General features: G+C 38.3%; 1 protein-coding gene across 1 annotated transcript in view; it reads right to left on the bottom strand.

Annotated features, from left to right (window-relative positions):
• The window catches only part of GRIA1 (glutamate ionotropic receptor AMPA type subunit 1), a 236,637-nt gene that overhangs the window by 2,258 nt on the left and 213,052 nt on the right, over positions 1 to 21,327 (bottom strand). Inside the window, 2 exon segments of the mRNA XM_018559555.1 lie at positions 484 to 618; positions 13,739 to 13,853. Of these exon segments, the coding sequence (XP_018415057.1) occupies positions 484 to 618; positions 13,739 to 13,853 (250 nt within the window).

Below are 21,327 nucleotides of genomic sequence, written 5' to 3'. Positions count from 1 at the left end.
GGTGGGTGGGTTAATAAGGGGGGAGTGTATTATTTTATGTGTGGGGGGGCTTATAACGGGGGTAGTGTATTATTTTTTGTGTGCGGGGGGGGAATTTTATTTACACACCTACAGTATATTTCAGGTGTGATTAGGGATTCCTGCGTCAGGAACTTGCATTTTCCTGCAGCAGGAATCCCTAATCTGCCTTATACACGCGGCAACTATCATAAGATAAGAATTATCATAAGATTATTTAAGAGGGTGTGTTTAGGGATGGAGTTAGGGTTAGGTGGGGCAACTGGTGGCGAGTAACTCTTAAGGCCTGGCTAGTAGCTCAGGACTTGAAATTTTGAGCTCTGCCATATATGACCCAATTATTGAGAGTGGTTGCATTACTTGTGTGTGTGAAAATTGGGATATGTATGGCCAGCCTAGGATTTAGATTAATATGAGATAAGTACACATTCAAAACATAAGATATGATAAAAGAAAAGATGCCACCTTCATCTTTTTAGATTCACTCCTTGACTTGTAGCAAAACTCAATGAGCGCAACCAACATGGCCAATCCAAGACCTCCAATCAGGATGTAGAAGACCCCAGCAACATTACTAAGGCTCAGTGCACTTGTCTTATCCTGGAACCAGACACAAAAGAAAGGAGCAGGGAGAGAGCAAGAGGAAGAATGTGTTATTCATGGCAGTAGATATCATGAACATGTCCTCAAGCTTCCTGAGCAACCCACATCCACCATCCAGACATAGACCAGCCTAACATACTAGCAACATACAACAGGCAGCTGCACTTAACAAGCAGTCAGCAAAAAAGGGGTTAAGCCTTTTTGAAGTTGCCTTCCATTTACATGGTGGAATCACATTCTAAAATGAATGGTCCAGATCAATAAGAATTTTAGTGGCTGACGATAAACCTGTTTATACCATGATAAACTTGTGTCAGCAGAAAATTAGACAAGTGACAAGTGAATGAAACCACAAGCAAAAAATCAGCTCCACACAGATGTTTTAAATCTGAGCAGCTTTTCAAAATCAGAAATATTTAAAGTAGTTAAACCTAAATTGTTTTATTTTTCCATCTTTTTCTTAAACATGATTGATTTAAATGTCAATTTCTACTTCTCTTTCAATGTCCTTTTGTCTTTTTTTCTATCTCCAATTTTTATAGTCACATCTTCTATTTATCTCCTCCATACCAACCCCTAATCCCTGTATTTTTTTTGCCATCTTTTTTGCAATTCTAGCTTCCTTATAATTCTGGCATTATCCTCTCTTTACCCACCTTTGGTTGTAGATTTTCCCAATGGCATTAAATTACAATTTCCTGATGTCGCCTTTTCGGCTGAATCAGACAGCAGTCTATTGTCTATGGGGCAGCACTTGATGACCTGAACAAACTAGGGAACAAAATTATTGTGCAGGTTAATAAACCCATCTGCACTGCTACTGGCATTGGGACTGTCTGTATGTGGCTCACCCTTTCTCTTTCAGTTCTCTAAATAGGAACAGTCATATGAGAGAGAATCCCTATTTGGGGTGTTCCTGGCCCAGGGGACATCATGAGGTGATCTGATTGTCATTCCACCCCTTCTCTAATATATATGGCCAGCTATAAATCGCTATCCTTCTATCAGGTTCAAATTATATTCATTGCAAACTATTCCTATTCACATTTAAGTGCCCTTCCCCGAATTACACGATTATTTCCTCCAAATGTTTCCACATATCTCAAAAAGCAGATTAAAATGTGTCATAAAAAAATTTAAAAGATGACACAGGAGTTTTAATTTGATTGGGTAACTCTGAAAACATATTGTTATTTGTGATTTAAATAGAGAGATTGGCAACACTTCAAAAAAGCTTGCGTCTACCAGATGCTACCGAGACCTTTCACACCACTCCTTTTCACCCCCAAACTAAATCTATGACATTATGCAAACTCCAAAACCCACCTCCCTCCGTAGTTTAAGCATGCACCCCAAATGTTGCCGATTATGCGGAGTAAGAAAAAAAAAATCCTTCCACTTCTGTTTTCAGGGCCTTCACTTGACGAGGAACAATGTAGCAAAGTCTTGTTGAGGAATTATTGTATTTGGCTGATAATATGAAATGTGCAGTGAACTATTTAATTTCTATTATTTATTTATTTATTTATTTGGAGGGGGGTCTTTATTATTTTCTGTTACTGGATTGTTTTTATATTATTCTCTAGATTCACATATTTGCAGAATATTAGAAAACTATAATGAAAGCTTTGAAGAGTCCATTCAAATTGGTTTTAGATTCATTATCTTCATACAACTGCTTAGAACCTGAGGAGATTAAAAGCATTCAGGGATAAACAAAACAGTATGAAATAAATATCCAAATGATAAAAAAACAAAACAATATAAATTAAATTGTACCAGTTAGTTTTGATGTTGGGAGTTAATGAAAAAAGGATTTCACAGGTGTACACTACTAAAAGTTAAAGGAAAAGGGGTCATTTGCAAAATGCAGAAAACTTAAGTAAATACTGTACATCTCAGAAAGCGGCTTGAAGTTCTGAGCACCCATTGCACTCCTATGTGATTACAACACTAACTAGGCCCTTGCATATAATGTTAAATCATTAATAATATATTAAAAATAATGTAGTTTAAGTGCACCTGTGTCCAGACTATGGGCATTAATGTATTTCCAGACTCTTGACAAGCAGTAAAAGAAAAGTATATCGAGCTTTCACTGACCTCTGTAGCTGCAGGCATTCTGGGGAAAATTGCACACAACAGAGGCATTGAAATCACAGTTCCTCTTCCCTTCTTCCCTTAATATCTCTGGTAGCAGGAACTTGGCAGCCTGCCAACCCTCTAAGATGAATAAACAGAAGGTGATGTTCAGAAACCCACTAAAACCAAACTTCAGAGTCTCTTTTGTGATCTTTGTCAATGGCTAGAGTCCTGCAGCTACATACATCAGCGAGGGCTTGTTTTAAAGGAAAAGGGGGCATTTGCAATAGGCAGGCTGCCAAGTTCCCACTGCACCATTTTTGAAAAGAAGCTACTTTTCAATGGCATACCTATAGACTCTGTGGGGCTTCATCCAAGCATGTCAGAAAAACTCCTAGGTAGGTCGCCCCCCCATCCTGCCTAGATGGCAGGATGCATCTTACTGCAGGAATTAATAGTCTGGCTCATTCAAAATCTGCTAATGTGCAGTGCAGTGCAGTCTCTCTTCTTCTGTTGCACAACACTGAGCTCAGCTTTTTCTGTGACAGAGGGAGAAAGAGTGCACTACACATGCTCAGGAAAGGGGTTGCATTTGCATTGGACATTTTAAGGTAGAAGTGAACCAACTCATTAAAGCTATTTTATTGCTTGTTAAAATATGTAAATAATTTAATGTCCCTAGAGTGGGCACCGGTTCAATTTGACGTGAACCTGTTGAAAGCCTAAATATGTAGACTAACAAATGTAGCAGACAACAGGCAGCAAAATAAACCAGGATTTAACTTTAATATAATATTTTAATATTCATCTGTTCTGTGCCGCCTAAACCTGTCCAAAGAGACTTTTAAATACTTGCTTTTTCAAAGCCACAGTCATATTTGTGTAAGCACAAGTGCGTCCTTCCCTTCCATGTATTAATGCCAAGCCTGCCAAGGGCTGATTCATACTATCTGCGTTGGAACTGCGCAGGCCGTTGTTTCCAGCGCAGCCCCAACGCAAGACAAGACAATTTACGATAGGAATACGGTGGGGTGTCCTGAAAATAGTAAAGCATGCCTTACTTTTTTTTTCAACAGAACGGGATCCATGTAGTACAACTACCTTGAACCCTGCTGTGCCTGTAGAAAAGTGAGATTGGCTCTTTGCAACTGTGATAGGCACCGCACACCAGAATGTGTACGATACGCGCGTGGTGTGAATCTTTAAAAATAAAGCAACCATAGAGGTCAGGGAGGGCTTGTTTTAAAGCTTTTTTTTACTGCTTGTTAAGGATATGTACATAGTTTAGCAGCCTAAGTCCCAGACACCATTTTAAAATGTAATTGGGATATCTGCTATTCATACCAGCTCCACTATTGCTGACTGATTGCAGCCAACAATAGATTGCTATTGGAAGTGATCTGCTGGTGAACAGCAGCATTTGGGGTCTGAATCAGGTCTCCACTGACCAGATCTAGACCTCCCATACAAAAAAAACAAATCAATAAATAAATACACAATGATGTCAGATATTCTAGATAGCATTTGTGTTCACTGTGCAGGCATCAAATGCTCGCGTAAAAGAACACAATGTCCTTCAAATTTTTAGCATTCACAAAAAATGTGAAGAAGTCACTGTCATGCGTATTTGTGCCCTCTTCAGCCTGATTTGATCTCATCTTATCAAGTTATGCAACCTGAACAATGAAACTGTCACAGGTCGGGTCAATAGATCGGGAAGTGAGCGAACACATACCGTCGCTCGCTCACTTCTCGATCCTGTCCCGGCAGAGAACCGTGACTGTCCCCCGACGGGGGAGGGGGCAGGTACAGCTGGCTCTGCCTCTAGATAGGCAGAGCCAGCTGTCACTCACGCAGCTGGGTGGATCCAGACAGTAATGCCAGGATCTGTCCCGGCTGCAGTGTCTCAGTATACCGCGAGCTGTAGCTCGCGGTATAGTGAGCTTTGGGTGACGGGAGGACGCTAGTTTGTGTCCTCCCGTTACCCTTAGGAGAACTATGGGGAAAAGCCCTGACCCCATAGTTCTCCTTTAACTTTAGGGGTTTGCAAAGTGTGTAAGCGTTGTGTTGGGGAAAATTAGAAGAAAGTGCCTTTTTAAAACATTTTTTTTACAATTTATTCCCAATACAAACATAAGAATTTAAAAATATATGTATCCAAATTTGCTACCAATATAAAGCCCTATCTGTCTCTAAGAAAAAAAAACATGAATAATACATTAGGGAAAAATAAATAAATATATATACTTTGCAGAACTGTGACAAACAAAAAAAGCCCCGGGACTCAAGTGGTTAATGTTCATAGTCTAGGTACAGGCGCATTTTAAGGTTTATACAGGTTTGCTTTGAAGTGAACCTGTGCTTTTCCTAAGCATGGCTTACATAGCGCTGAAGATTCTACTCTACCTCATGCTACAGCACTCGGTGGCACAGCCATGTCAAGTGGGGGAAAGACATGAGTCACATCCTCCTCCATACTCAGAAGTGCCCCTTGGAATTAATTGTTTGCTTCCAATGGTACAACAGAGTGGAACACATGAAAGATAAATATGTGTTGCTGGTGGGTGCCGTCATTACAGTGAACCTGTTGTTTGCAGTTCATGAGCAAATACAGCGAGCCTGCAAAACAATCTAAGCACTCATAATCTTTTTATTGGGTTTTAATGCTTCATGAAACTGTCCTTAAAATCTAATAATAATAAGATGATAATATCAGAGCACCACAGTTTTCAGGTTTGCCAGGGTGCTTACTTTGGAAGGTGTGTATTGTTATCCAAGAATGCCTGCTTTTCATCTGGTAGGGGCTGGAAAGGTTGGCTTTAAGACTGTAGACAAACTTTAGTTCTGCCTTTTTTAAATGACCCCTAAAAGTGGATTTTACTGAATATGATACATTTAATGTTTTATTATCTCAATTACTATCTTTAAAAGTTTAACAAACAGCTAAAAATAACACTGTTTGTGTGCTGCATCCTTTGTTGCAGAAGGTGGTCAGTAAAGATTCCTAACAGATACTCTCTTGAGGAGCCTCCAATTCAGAGGAAATAATACATTAATGAATAGTATTACAGCAAGCATGTAACAATGTAAAGATACATTTACAATAATAACTCTTTATGTTTTCTCATTAAATATACGCTAAGAATTTCCTGTCAAAAGACATGTCGGGAAGAGAAGCAACTTTAAGAACATGATATTCCACTATTCCTTGTACAAACTATTGTTCATAATGTTCATAGTGAAGTTGCTAGCCGTAAGCACTGCTAGGAGGAATATTCAAATCTATGTGCTCTTATTGGTCAAGCCAAAGCAATGTGTTCATTTGACCTATATAACCTGTGAAGTGCTTTTTAGACAAAGAATGTGTTCAATCTTTGGGTCTGGGCTTAACAACTACATCCTTATACTTTTATGCATATCCTATTGTATTTCTATATAATTTATTTTTCAGTTTTTGATTAAGTCGGGATTTGTTAATAACCCCTGTCAGTTTATTTTTGCCCTGTCTGTGTTCTATTTGGGAGCTATCCTTTCTCTTTCTGGCCTGAAAATCCAACAAAAAGTGAAAGCATAAATCTCCAAAGAGAGAAGAATTTCCACCTAAGACAGTTGTCACTGAACAGCTGTACTCTACGGAGAACTAGGCTGGGACGAAAGGGGGTAAATTTGTCCCCTTGGCCAGTATTAATAAGGTGTTCTTGTCTCCCTGTTCTTCTTTTGCAGCTCTGAGATGTCATGCAACCCATTACCATGAGCTGTAAAAGAAGCTGATGCTGGAAGATGTGAAAAGCTTTGTACCAAGAAACCACCAATCAAAGCAGCACCATGGCACAGTTTGTACGGTGCAAATTATTTAGCCCATAGAAATCTGTCCCTACCATTAAAGGCTTAGTTTGCTGTGTTTGGCCCCCAGTTCAAAGGTTTCCAGTTCTTCCATGAATTTACCCATTGAAAGATTTCTATCCCCTCTTGTTCTGGTGACAACTGTAACATTTTGGACTTCCCATCATTTTCTGTCCCGGTGATAATGGCCACTGGACAAATAGAAAGGATGATTCTCTCCACCAAGGACACAAACAGCAATGGAACCTTGACAGGGGTTCTAACCAAGTTTTGGCTAAACATACATGAGGTAGACATTAATCTAATGCAGTATAACCCATTTATAAAGATGAAAAGTACTGAAATAAAAAATAGTAAAGTTACAAAAGAAATGGAAAACAATAACAGAAATGGCATGGGATGATTAAATAATAAAAAAGATGTAATTTTTTTTTTTAAATTTAGTTTTATTGACTTTAAAGGGTCTATTTATAAAAAAAAAAATTCACATAGCTAATTGTCCAGCAAAACTGATTTTACAGTGATTCTGTATGGAAGTGACAGCAAGCACCAAATGATTTATGTTATATACAGTATATATACAACATATATATTCTTAGGAACATTTGATCAGAGCAGAAAATACATTAAGAACATTCGATTTTGCCCCATTCTCTCAACAGCTGGTTAGCTCGCACAGAGCAAATTTCCATGCAATTTCACTGGATAAAAATCTATGCAAACTTTTTTTGTTATAAATAGATCCATAACACATACAGATATCATATAATGTATGCTATCATTTAACACTATATAAAGTTAAATGCCTATAATTTGTTTCTTGAAATTAACATGTTCAATGTTCGGAAGCCATTTTGGAGCTCATGTTTGAAACTGTACCATAGGAACAATGTCTTGAAGTCCATAGTAGACAGTCAGAATTCTATAGACATGGCACACTGAAGCCAGTGGGTTGCTATGGACAGCAACATTTATTAGTGTGCTTCTAATACATCTTCCCCTTTGTGTGCTAATTTCATATTCCTACAACTGCAGTCTATTAAACCATGTGTAATTAATTGATATATGCCTCATATCTCAGTGCTACTAAGAGTGAAATGTTTTTTTCTTTTAGGGTTGCCTTATAAAAAGGTACATTTCATATTGATTAGCTTAAAGAAAGGTTGGCATTATAATATGTAGAATGCACAATGGCAGTTCTGATTACAGTGCATCTGTTTCCAGACTATGTACATTAAACTAGTTACTTATTCTAAGCAGCAAATGAGCTTTAAAACAAGCCATACATGAACTCTCTAGCTGCTTTAAATGTGAAGTTATTAATTTTCAAAAGCCCTCAAAGGTCACAGCAAAAACTCTAAAGGTGGGTTTCAGTTGTTTTTAACCTCTTAGACACACTGGCTGGTTGTGTACATTTGAGGGCAGGCAGCCTGCCAAGATCTGCTCTACATAAAAAAAATGGTGGGCCTGATAAACTATAGTTTTTGCGCCAATATTTTGGCGCATGTGTGATACGCACTTGACATGCGCCAAATACACAACATAGTGCACCTATGTCGAGGAGCATTTACGACATGCATCATAAACTGGAAAAATCACAAACTGTAATTCGCAGAAGTTTCTGCCTCCTATACACTAATATCTGCATTACAATTCAGCGCAGAAATTAGCAACAGATCTCCACCTGGTCTGGCCAGGAGCAGATCTGTACATCGAACTGATAAGCATCTGTACAGACACTTAAAGAGGGAGACTAAGCCAGGAGAAGCTGTCTCCTCCCTCCCTTTTCTCTCTGCCTAGCTGAGCAGAAAGCAGACGAAAGGAGGCTACCAACAACCAGAGGTGTCACTAGGGTTGGTGTCATCCAGTGTGGTAACTCATAGTGTTCCCCCCCTCCCCTTCAAACAAACAAAAAAAATATTCAGTAAGAAAACAATGGAATTCAAAGTTAAAGTTAAAATTGTCTGTCTACCTCTCTCTCTTAAGTTCAGGTTAGCCTCGGCTCCCACATCACTGCAGCCTCCAAATTCTCTGGGAGGGCCGTACACCTTTGCTTTCCTGAGTCCCTACGGCTACTAGATTATCAATCCGCAGCGCTGGGACGGCCTGTGTAGGCCAGCTGCCGGCACTATAACTTAATTATCAGGAGCTGCAGCTATTAGTCCACGGCTGCTGAAAGTTATAAAATAGTCCCATCTCTCCCCGGCTCTGGGAGCAGACTGGGAACTGGTGGTGCACTGGTGTCACCCACTAGCAGGTGTCACCCAGGTGCGGTCCGCACCTCCCTAGTGATGCCGCTGACAACAAGTTCCCTGTGAGGCAAGCTCACAAGAGGGAGTAGGCAGTTCTGTTCTGCTGCCTGCTCTTCTCTTTCCCCCCAGCAATCACTTCCTGATTGTAGGGGAGAGAGGGAAAGAAGAAATACATTGAGCTGCTATAGCTCACTGTAATGCTCTACGTAGAGTGACAGCATGCTGGGTGTGCGCTGTCAATGTGCAATATGAGCATAAGGCTCCTCTGTGTATTAGAATCACTGCAGACAGGGCACTACACAATGTATAGTTTATTGGGCCCAGTGTCCGTGTTATGAAATTTGAAAATTAATTCCTTCACAATGCTTGGCAAAGAGGCAAATTAGGATTTGTTTTAAAATGTCCTTTACTACTTTTTCAGAATATGTATATGTTTTGAATAGCCCGTACAGCACCCCCTCGGTTCTCCTGAACCGAAGGGGTCCTGGTGCCGAAGCTAGCCGAAGGATCAGCCGAAGCTACGGCCAGATCCTTCGGCAGCTTTGTGAATAGACCCCTTAGTGTGCATGATCTGGGCACAGGTTCACTTTAAGAAAAATGTATTTTCAATGTGTGCGAGATTGTGATCCACTAATAATATGCCACTGCCCTTCATTATTCGATTAGTTACAAAATGCCTCAATACAAGCGTCTCCTAACCCCAAAACAAAAATGTTATATATTGTATCCTACCAGTCCATAGATGTAGTGGCTGCATGTATTTTCTTTTTTTAGGCTTTTTTTTCTATTTATTTTCACTTCCTGTCCCTAGGTGGCTACACTCACTGGGGTTGATTTACTAACCTTATAAACACACCACGAGCGTGTATACACCTCTGCAGTGTGTTCCCTCCCAGCATGATCTATGGGTGGAATCTAAACACCTTTGTAATGTGTACACACCCAGCAGGTGTGTTGTGCAAAGAATTACAAGGTGATGTTGTGTAAATTAGCTCTATGTTGTGTTGCTTGCGTTGATGAATGCAGGAATGTAAATGCATGAGCTAACCATTTTTGTCTAAACTGTGAAGCAGCATTATATATGCATCATGTGCATGATTTTTCCATATATGGCATTAGTGGAAATATGCTTTTAGAGACTTTTTGGTTGATAAATACGTTTTGCTGTGTGAAAATCACACACACCTGGTGTGTGTGTGTGTTTAGGTTAGTAAATCACCCCCACTGACTCTATTTATCTCCATTACATAGAAAATTATAAGGTTAGTAATTTACATATAAAAAGATACAATTGTTTTTCTTTCCGTTCAGCTCACAGGAAGTGACAAGGATTTCTGGCAAGATCAACAAGTATTTTGTGTACTTGCTAACAAAGTCCTTAGCCTGAAAAATGAAAACGAATGCAGCCACCACCATCTAAGCACTCGTGAGCTGCAATTTATTACATTTTTGTTTTTAGCCATCACTTAATTATAACTAATTTTCTTTTAGTTTTGGATAGAGTGGGGGTAGGGATAAAATATAAAATATGCCAGGTTTTAATTACTGTGTGTGTTCCCACTGGGGGGATTAACTCACTAGGGTATAAAATAAGAATGAACTCTTATTTTATACCCTAGTGTCTAAAAAGGAAGTAACAGTGAATTCTAATGGTTATGTTTAGTTTTAGTTAATTTACAAAACAATCTTTAGTGTATATAGAGAATACTTAAATTCAACAAGAAAATTGTATAATACGTGATAGACATCACTCTCTTGATTATAGGCTTCTATTATTTTCTCAGTGAAGGCAAGGTTTCATGGCAGCAGTACTGTGCTGTGGTCTGGTAATGTTACTGGTTCTTCTCCAAACCTCATTTATTAACAAGCTGTCACCAAGTCCATTGCCTGCATTGTCTCTATGAACATCATTGCTTTGGCATCAGACTGTAAAAGGAACTGGGTACATTGCACCAGATTGCATAACAGATGTCCCATAATATGGAGTGTAACAGGAGGACAAGAAAACTCTGTGGCCACAAATTGAGAAGCCTTAATTGCTATTAAATGACAACTGTCATGAGAGAAATCTGCATACTTTTTGTGGGTCCCAATCTGCATACTTTTTGTGGGTCATGACTCAAAAGCCTAAGGGTCAGCATATAGGCCAGGCAACAAGCAGATCAAAGTCAGCAATGGCAACCCCCAAATTATCTCATGACAGGTTTTCTTTAATACCAATACTACACTAGAGGAAAGTGGAGAAAAAGGTGTTGATTTATGAAATTCAACTAGACTGTTTCGCTTTGCAAAGGGAATTTTGACTTTGCAGGGTGAAGTTTCCCCTTAGCTTAGTGAACAAAGTGAAGCTCTGCTGACTTCCATCATCTAATCATATGCAACCTAAATACTGTTTTTTCATTTTATCTTGCACATGATTGGATATTCACCACATTTACTAAGCTAAGAGAAATGTCCTTTGCAAAATGCAAATTACCTTGTAAAGTGAACAGCCATTTTGCCTTTAGTAATTCTACCCCAAAGAATTGGTGGTCTTAATCGATATTCATTAGGTAATATTTGGCCACAGTCTTAAAATCCGTCAAGGATTTTAAGGCTGAGAAAAAAAGAGATAGAGGATGGAGAGTAACTAGTAAAATTAGGGCTGATTGGAAAAACAGCAAACATTCACATAGGTTGTTGGGGAGCATGCTATTTATTGTGTAAGTCCAGCCAAAATGTTTTTTTTTATTTTGTTTTGAATAAAGTGGTGGTGGTGGTGGTGGTGGTTGGTGGTGATGGTGGTTGTTGTTTTTGTTGTTGGTGGTGGGTTACTGCTATACTGGTCTCCATTACAGAGATTTTTCTCTTTCTTCCTTTTACCAGTGACAATGGTTTACTAGACTGGAGGCAAGGAAAAATCAAAAAACAGGGACACACACAGCAAGACAAATCTAACAGAGGTTCTAACCTCCCCCAACTCTACTTTAAAAAGGATTTTTTTATTTTGTCTGTATTGCTGTTGTAGATTTACCCTCACTTCTTTCTGGAGGAACCATTGTCACCAGAACAGGAAAGGAGCGTAGTTCTGGATAGCAGCAAAAACCCATTCCTAAAATGGCCAACATCATCATAGCAATAACACAGTTCCTAAATCCTTAAAATGAGACAGGGTCACTTATGACACCGACATATAACGATATTCTGGAGTAACTCCCTTACTCAAAATTTCTGACCTTTATATGACACAGGAACCAATCACAACAAGTGTATAGTTAAAGCAACTATATTACCTTGCTAGAAATGTGAACTTGAATGGTAACCACCAATAAGGTCAGGGAAATCTGTATCAGAATTAGATGGCAGTGCCTGATAAAGGGGGTTACCTGGAAAAACTGCTTTATGTAACCCTTTTGAATTGACTTTTTCTCATTTTAAGTATTCAATGAAACAGCTGTGTTATTGCTCTACGATTGTGTGGCCGCTTGATCACTATATATTGGTTCCAGCGACATTCTGCAGAGGGCAGTGTTCTTATGGAACACTGACAATCTCAGAAACAGAATCCTAGCTATCAGTGTACATAAACCCATTAAACTAGGCAGCACATATGGTAAAATGTAATAGTACTTGAGGCTCTCCACTATGGGAAGGAAGTTATAGTGATACATGGCTAGAAAAAATGTATGAGAAATACTGTTCTAGGAATGTCTGGGAATGCCTGTGCTTTCGTGACAACTGACATTACCAAGATCCAGCAAAAAAAGCTGGTGGCTTTTGTTCCTGTATAATCTCCATCAGGTTATCAGCTCACTGCAGGAAGTTAGGAGCTCATTGAATTTCGAGGAAGGATTGACAGGTATTTTTTGGTATGTGTAGATTTTTTAAAGTGATAAAATAAGTATGTGAATGTATTGTAGAAATGTGCTGAATATGTTTGTTTTTAATTCCAGAAATAATTTTATTTTAAGAAAACAATTATATCTTACTCTTACTACATAGTTTTTAGAAAATCTGAAGGAGACTGTGCAATCAGGTTGTAACATGTGTGACCAGCCTTTGGCATTTTAAATCCAATAGTGGTAAAATTCCTACAGTAATAATAGATGACATAGTACTTAATACTGATTTATGTTTTATCCCCATTCATTCATTTTGTTTTTACAAATTTCGATAACAGAAATGTTATTAAAAAAAAATTAAAAATACAAGAGTCTATCTATCTATCTATCTATCTATCTATCTATCTATCTATCTATCTATCTATCTATCTATCTATTTATTTATTTAATCGATGCTATTTACCTATCTATTTAATTTATATTTTTTACAGCATGTTTGCAATTTTGATGTGGAAGTTGTTTAATTCATTTAACATATTTTAATATTATTTCAATGTGTGTATCTATTGCTCCCACAGAACTAAAAGAAAAGGAAGGTTAAAACTATTAGGTTATAGTGATTTTTTTTTGCCATACTGACCGTTATCTTATAGTAGTCGCTGATAGCTGAAATGGCTAAAATTAATGATCCTTATGGCAAAAATCAAATGCCGAATAAATTAAACCTTTAGACTGACAGTGTAAGTTGATGTTCATTGTTGATATTCATTTTTAAAAATGAAAATATACAGAGATTTTTCAATAATGGTTCTTGTTTATATGTAGTATTTTTGTATGTATTATAAGCCCTAACCTTTGTTGTTGAGACAAATATTTTAGTTTAGTTTATGATTAAATATCTCTATATATATCTCTATATATATCTCTATATATATCTATATATATAGAGTGATATATATATATCTATATATATATATTTAGCACATCAAGCAGTTGCGAACCTGCAAAAAACCTGCTGCAGCAAGATCATGTATAACAAGAAAAGTGTGATAACCAATCAGAAGGCCCCTGCAGCATCACGTGATCATTGCCGGGAACTCTGTTATGGGCGTGACTAACCTTACTTCCGGAGTCTTTGCTTCCACATTCCCCTTTATCGTACCACCATTTGCTTTTCAGCTTGTCTAAGACGCCTTGCTCACTGAGTTTCAATACCGCTAGGTTTACAGCACCTCTTCAAACCATGGGAAATAACATAAATAACATCACCAATGTTATTTTATGTTATTCAGTAGCATAGCAACATTTCATTGAGGCATTCATTGACGTATATGTGAGAACCATGGCAAAGTGATACGATTCAATACTCAATCAAGCTCCCCCTCCCTTCCCTCCATCCCTCCATCCCTTAAAACCCTTCTCTTCCAGCCAAGCCAGACGAGTATTAACTATATCACTTTGAGTAACCAGCAACACCCATTCCTTGCCTGTGGACAAGCCAGTCTCTTGCACCCGGTGTCTTACTAGATGCTTTTAATAGGAAGAATTGAAGCCGCCATGTATAACATGCACTGTAAAGATGTGGGAGCTCCTTAATAGTGGATAACTTACTTTAGCACTACGGTACATTCATGTGCTTACATATATATATAGGTTCCAATATGTTTCAATATTTCAAATATTTTTGTAGTTAATCTTTTGTTGTTGATGTATATGCATTGCTTTAGCAGATCAAATATAGTTTACATACTACAATTCAATTTGCAACTATATATAGGTATTTCTATATATCCTTGGGCACACTGTTGTTTTATAAGATTACTTTTTCCGGAGAAATAAAAATTAATATGAAAACTTAAGGTGTTCAATGTCTTACACTTTGTTTTCTTTCTAAAGCAGCTACAGCCTAAGACTGAGAAAAGCCTGTCCCCTGCCAGCAGCTGCAGAGGACGACTCTTGCTCTCTGTGGGGAAACAATGGTCTCTCTGCAGAAGTCTGCCACACCTCTTGCTGAGTCAGAACTAAAGCTGTTCAATCAGTGGGCATGATAAGTGCATAGCTATAGGTCTGGGTCAGCAGGGATGTGTCAGAACCCTACAATGAGACCACTGCTTCCACAAAGAGAGCAAAGGCTTCACTCTGCCGAATGCTGGCAGAGGACAGGCTTTTCTCATCAGGATGTGGCTGCTTTCTAAGGAAAATAAAAAGTAAGACTTTTGCAAACCTTTTGTTCTGATGCACCTAGAATGTATTTAGCTGATTTAAACTGAAGGTTCAAATGGGCTTTACGTTATTATTGTACAAAAATATATAAAAAAAATAGGAATGTGTAATTCAGAATATATAAAAAATAAGGCTTTCTATATATTTCAGTTAATTTACTTCTAACAAAAAGGGACCTTTTTTTAGTTTTGTGTAACTATAATTTAGAAAAATACCAATTAATAAGACGGCTTCCATTTTCAGGAACAAAAAATTAACATTATGTTATTCTTGTTCAAATGTTGTACTAGTTCAGATTTGTATTTAATAGTAAATTATCTTCTAGGTATATCATTTTAGATCAGTGGTGTTGTCGTGTTCCTTTTCACATGTTTTAATACATCCCAAAACAATTTTACAATGAAAGGTTTTTGAATTGGTTTCTAAATTTGGTAGAATGTCACCGGGGCCTTGGTATATATTGTGTTTTAGGTAGCTGCTGGTTACTATCATGCTGTTTTGTTACCCACTAGTTTGTTCTTACTGGGGCTGACCTTGGAATCACCTCCCCCGCTGCCGCATTCTCCCTTGTCGTACCACCATTTGTTTTTCAATTTGTCCAAAAGCCCCTGCTCGTTCAGTTTTAATACTGCCAGGTTTACTGGATTTCTTTAAAAATGAATAGATAACACTCGATAAGTTACAGCTTGAGAAATCACTCATGAGGTCATGGGACAAAGGATAGGTGAACCAGCTGCAAGCTTCATCCTAAACCACGTGTCCCTATTACTGTTTCAGCTCCATCACCACAGTGCAGGTAGGCCCAGAAGATTTCAGTGTGTCAAAGAAAAAACATTACTAACTATCATTGCAACACAAGCCACAAAACAAAATGGCTTCTCCGGTGTGTATATTTCCAGTCAAGCAAATCATACAGTATTACGGCATCAGATATGTAAAATTAGACATGTATGAAATGTACATGCTACGTGGCTTCATGGCCGTCATATATATCCTTCATGTCCATGTATTTTACTTAAGCACACATGCAACATGCATAAGAATGAATGTAACAAAGCAATGCACTTTATGTGTTTATCAAATGTCCTGATTTACATAGCTGAACTCGTAACTCTAATCACAACACATTTCAAATCCAGAGACAAGGTTGATTCTTGCCCATGGCATCAAGGAGATAGCTAGAACTTTAAAATGTGCAATCCTGAAAGGAACAAAAGAGCCTGGAGCAACAAATAACATTCTATACACTGCCTACTTCCAGCAGGGCTACTGGCATACAGTACACTTGGTCAAAGGATATGTTCGACCTTAAATAAATAGAGGGATTCACGAAGAAAAAGATGGAAATAAAAGAATGTAAAGAAAGGAGGGAGGGGGGAGGGAGTAAGAAATGAAAGGATAGAGGAGGGGGGAGAAAGAAAGAGAGGAAGGAAGGAAGGGAAAAAAGGGGGAGGAGTAAAGGAAGGGGAAAAAATAAGAGAGGGGATGCAAAGTACTAACATATTTACAAATGAAGGATGAAAGAAAGGAAGAAAGAAAGAAAGAAAGAAAGAAAAAAAGAAAGAAAGAAAGACTAGCTTTGGATAAAAAAAGCATGATAAAAGTAATGACACTTAAAAAGAAACTTTCACTCTAATAAAAATAATTTTATATTGGACAGAAGAATATATTTTAAAACATATACTTACATGAGTCCAAGGTTTGTTTTCTATAACAGGTCCACAAAATAATGACAACAGGAAATTACAGTTTCAGAGTTGTTGTTTTTTTTACTTTCCAGAATGTGAAATCTCAAAATGAACTGAAGAAGAAACCCAAACTATTCACTAACAATGCTTTATATAAATAGAATGGATTTTTTTGCTTGTGCATTTATGCCACAGCTGGAGCACTGCTAATTTAAAATAAAGCAATCTGGCGCTTGCTCTCCACTTTCGATTTACCATGGATTCAGTCAATAACTGCAGAGGAGATAACTGCTGGAAGTCTTAAGTCTCAGTAAACCTAAAGGTATTATAAGTTATAAGTGAAGGCTGGCAAGTGGAATCGCCTTCTGGCTGCTAACATATTTTAGGAACCCCAGTAATGAGATCTATGGCTGAAGTTCTCAGCTCTGCCCCCCAATATCATGTGAACCAATGCCCATTATTTCCTGTTATGTCAGATGAGACCTACTCATGTGATCTAGAAACTCAAAAGCCAATATCTCAGTACTGGAATCCTTCAAGGATATAGCACTGATGGGTTCATCACTCAAGTATCAGGGAGAACTGTTCCAGTTTTCGGTAGACAGTTGGATCAAGGATGACACATAAGTCATACTGTATGTTTATAAAGTCCCATTTGCTATTTTGTTTTTGCTTTTACATTTTTACACCTGTTAAATGAAACAAATCATAATCACATTGGATAGAACAGGTAATTTAGTATAAGTTAATTAAATATTAACCTTGGTGACGGAGCTGAAACCTTACTGCAATTAGCAGTAATAAAAGGGAGAAAATATACATTTTTGAATTGTCCTTTAACAGTATAATCTACTGTAGGAAGCAGGATGGATCTTGCAGTAGGAAGAAATAGGTAAGTGAAAGATATATGCTAAATAGTAGCAACTGTGAACAGCAATAATAACTGTTATAACCCTGTAAGACCTTAATTTTGTCTCTGATCCTTGGCAGCGGGGGCTAGGGTGAGGTGTGACATTCTTGGAAGAGTAGATAGGGAGAAAATGAGAGATTAAAACTGGATCACCAATCCTTTTGAGTGATTCTCTAATGAAAACAACACACATACATAGAACAAAACCTGCTGTGATGAGCAGCAGGTTGTCACAGGTAAGGTATGATGCATAGTTGACAAGGCCCATCACCCATGCAGTGAAAGAAGGATGAATGTATGGCATGACAAACAAACAAACAATCCTACTTGTTGTTTCTAGTCACTTTGGGCTTTATTTACTAAGGACCAAAGATGAGAATTAAACCATAGCAACCAATCAGAAATCAGAAAAGTCCAAAGCAGAGTTTTTTTTTTTAAATGGTGGCTAAGGATTTGTATAAAAGAAAAGCTCTGGCTACAATACTCCCCTTCTCTTGGGGAACTGTCCACTCTAGTAATTCCTTTTCGACATCAGAGGTCCTTGAGGTTGAATGACACCCAGCATCATTCAACCCACTTGGGTGCTTTGGGGGGAGGGGCCTGGAGTTAGGCTTTATAAACCGTATTCTAGTCATTTAAAAAAAAAAATTGGGTTGAGTGGAAATAATTAGATCCTCTGCACCTTTTAATATTCTTTAGGAAGATTTGCCTTCAGATCTTGTCCATTTGATGTGTGGTCATAGAAAACCGGCCAAGAAGAGAAAATGGGAAATGAGTAGGAAACAATTGTAAAGTAGGGAAGACATGGGAACCCTTTGTCATATTTGTATTGCTATATGCCTCCATTAAAAGGATTACTCTCACTTCCTGTCCAATAGCTGGTGTCAGGCAGAGCAGAATATGACGTGAAACCTCCACACTAGAGATAAAGACAGCAGATAAATTCTATTACAGCCTTCCCATTCTATCTAACCCCAAAGGAAAATTTTGACTGGCACTTTTAGCAGTTCAGCATAGTCCAATTATTGTTTTTTGCCTTCTGATTGGTTGCTATGATGTGCTGCATGTAGCTGCTTTCCATACTGTTAATAAATAAAGCCCTTTGTCGGATGGCTTTCCATGCAATCAGAATAAATATGATATAATTATATCAAATATGCTTTATAAATGCATTGATAAGTGGAATGTTGTTTGGACCTTCAACCTTGCTTCCTGTGGCTATCTAGCCTTATAAAACAACTTCCTGTAATGGTCTGTTTACAATTGCTAATCACAATATATTCTAATAGGACTGGTATAACCCAGCAGAAATCCCTTGTGATTGGCATAATGCTTTAAACATTTGCTTATACTAATCCACTTTTACTGGATTTAGCCTTCTCAGTGTCCTGGAAATATAAATAAATAACTGTATGGCATGCACATTTTCATACATATTAAAAGTCCCTGACATATGGCTTCATTATAGAAGATTATTTGCATATGTTAATGACAAATAATGCCTTTTCGGTCCTGTTGCTTTCAGCAATATAACATATTTCTTTACAATAAGGATACTGCGTTTTATTGCAAAATGACTTTTTTTTTCCATTTAACTGATTCAAGGGGAATATTAAACCTGTAAACAAAGATCAGGGTCATTTCAATGACGTGAAAAGGGGGAATTGTCCTACATGTTGTAGACACTGGCAGTGCAGAAGAGAAGTAAATGATATGGGCAAACGTTTGCGGGCACATGACCAGTATACCTACAATATATAAACTTGCTGTTCTGTGCTGGGGGGAAATGCTGGCAGTGGATGCTTGTTACTGGGGAGGGGGGACCTTCTCAGCTCCTGGCAATTAGTGACGTCAGTGAGCTGAGTGGGATCCCGGGGCCCAGGTTGCTAAGAGCTCTTAGCAACCTGCTAGTAAGGGGCGCCTCCCCCCCACATGACCCAATGAGATGTCACCTCAGGCTGGCTTATTATAGGAATGGCCTTGTCGATCTCCTAGTCAGCAATTATGCATTCTTACAGGATGTGTTTAAGTCAACTCGGATCTACTCAGTAGTTAAGAGTCTTGTGCTTTGTGTTATATTGCAATTTCTCATCATAATTGGCCTCCGTATTGTGCCAGCTTTGTTGGAAAATAAGAATAAAGGACGCTGGTTTATTCTGCAACAATTATACTATGCAACAGTGTCATTGAAAATGACCAAGCTGTGTTTAAAAAGGCAACGCCATCCCTTATAACCATTTGCTATTGTTTCAGTCAAGTGTCTGCACATGTCTGATGTTTTCGCCTGTTGCAGCAAGACAGTTTATTCTTTACTGCCTACGGCTACGAGAACATCTCGTGAGCAGAACAGGACAAGGACATGTGTCTGTAAGTGTTAGGAGCTGTGCTGTTCATGTTGAGGAATATGTTAAATGTCAAGAAGGGGATGCATTTGCATTCCCTTCCCAGTTTCATCTTCATTCTTTGAAGTTTTTATACAGTGATGCAGAATGAGAACACAGCAAAATGTACATAGCAAGATCAGTACTTCTGAAGAGTAGGGGCTAGTATGTAGAGATGCAGTGGGCTGCATTGTGTTGATGAGGTGTATTGAGGTGCCATAAAAAAAGGCACCAGAACACACCATTGATCATTATTTGCATAAGTGTGTCTGGACCATTACCCTTGTACAGAAAGTATAAGGATGCAAGTACTATGTGTGTCCAGGGTTTCTAAAGCCCTGACAACTGGGGCACAGTTCTCAGCTCTCCAGCCAAGTGCTCCAGGCCTGCAGCTACTATGTCCTATAGAGGGTCAGAGGGCACTAACTGTGTCTTTTTGTTTAACAGACCCACAGACATCCTTATGCACCACTCAGCCTCCAGTGTAGAGAAGTAAAGGCATTTAAGGCTTCTGGTTCATTAACAAAACAGCAGGCAGGCCTACCTAAGGATGGGCAATTACGCAACTTTTCCTGCAAGGTAGGGAGTGCAAGGTGCCCTAGATTTTTTGGATTATAGCAACACCCATGTATGTGCCCCATGCACAGTCTCCCTCTAAGTGCCATGGTGAGTCCTGGCAATGGAGTAAGTGGTAGATATGTCTGTGATAGTTGTTCTTGCGCAAATATATACTGTTGGTCGGAAGCCTAAGGCAAATAGGTCAAATAATAATGGGGATTCCAACATGGGCAAGTGTTCCTTTGGTGCCTTGTTGTAGCTGTTGTGATAATTTTTACCTGGATATTCATTAATCTGTTATTTCAGAAACCATATGCATGACCAATTAATACCAAGATCTGTCTGCCTGTTACTGTTGAAGCTGTTTATGCTATGGACTGACCTATTAGGAACACCTCACTTTGTGCATGCCGTTACAGCAATTCTGTGACGTATGAAATATATCAGGACTGCACTGAAAATACTAAAATACCTAGTCAGCAAAACTGCTATTAGCTTCCTCTGAACCCCGCTTTTCCTGCATTATATATTGCTATTTTAACAACAAATTAGTAAATTATATGATGTTTTATGAGCAGCTACGAGACCAAATAACAATCTGAAAACCAAAGTGACACATTTAGTTTAGGATTGTTTGAAGAACGTAGCTACGTGTTAAAGGTTTTTAAATTCAGACAATTGTCCAACACCTACTTTAAGGAGTAGTATGATGCTAAATCAACTAGTCTGACAAAGAAAATTGCAACTAAAGTGAAACCATGCTATGCCTATGTACGACAAAGAAACAATCCATGTTAAAGCTGGCCCCACAAATGCCAGATCTTCATACTCATCTTCCCTTTGCTCACCGCCCGCTAAACTATAAAGAATCTCTCACTGTCCTCTTGTGACAACACTGGATGCCTGGGTGGCCAATGTGTGTTAGATACAGTATGTCACCAGCACATT

Source organism: Nanorana parkeri, unplaced genomic scaffold (assembly GCF_000935625.1).
Source record: "Nanorana parkeri isolate BGI_ZX_2015 unplaced genomic scaffold, ASM93562v1 scaffold403, whole genome shotgun sequence".
In the NCBI taxonomy this organism is placed as follows: domain Eukaryota; kingdom Metazoa; phylum Chordata; class Amphibia; order Anura; family Dicroglossidae; genus Nanorana; species Nanorana parkeri.
This window is presented reverse-complemented; position numbering and strand designations above follow the sequence as displayed.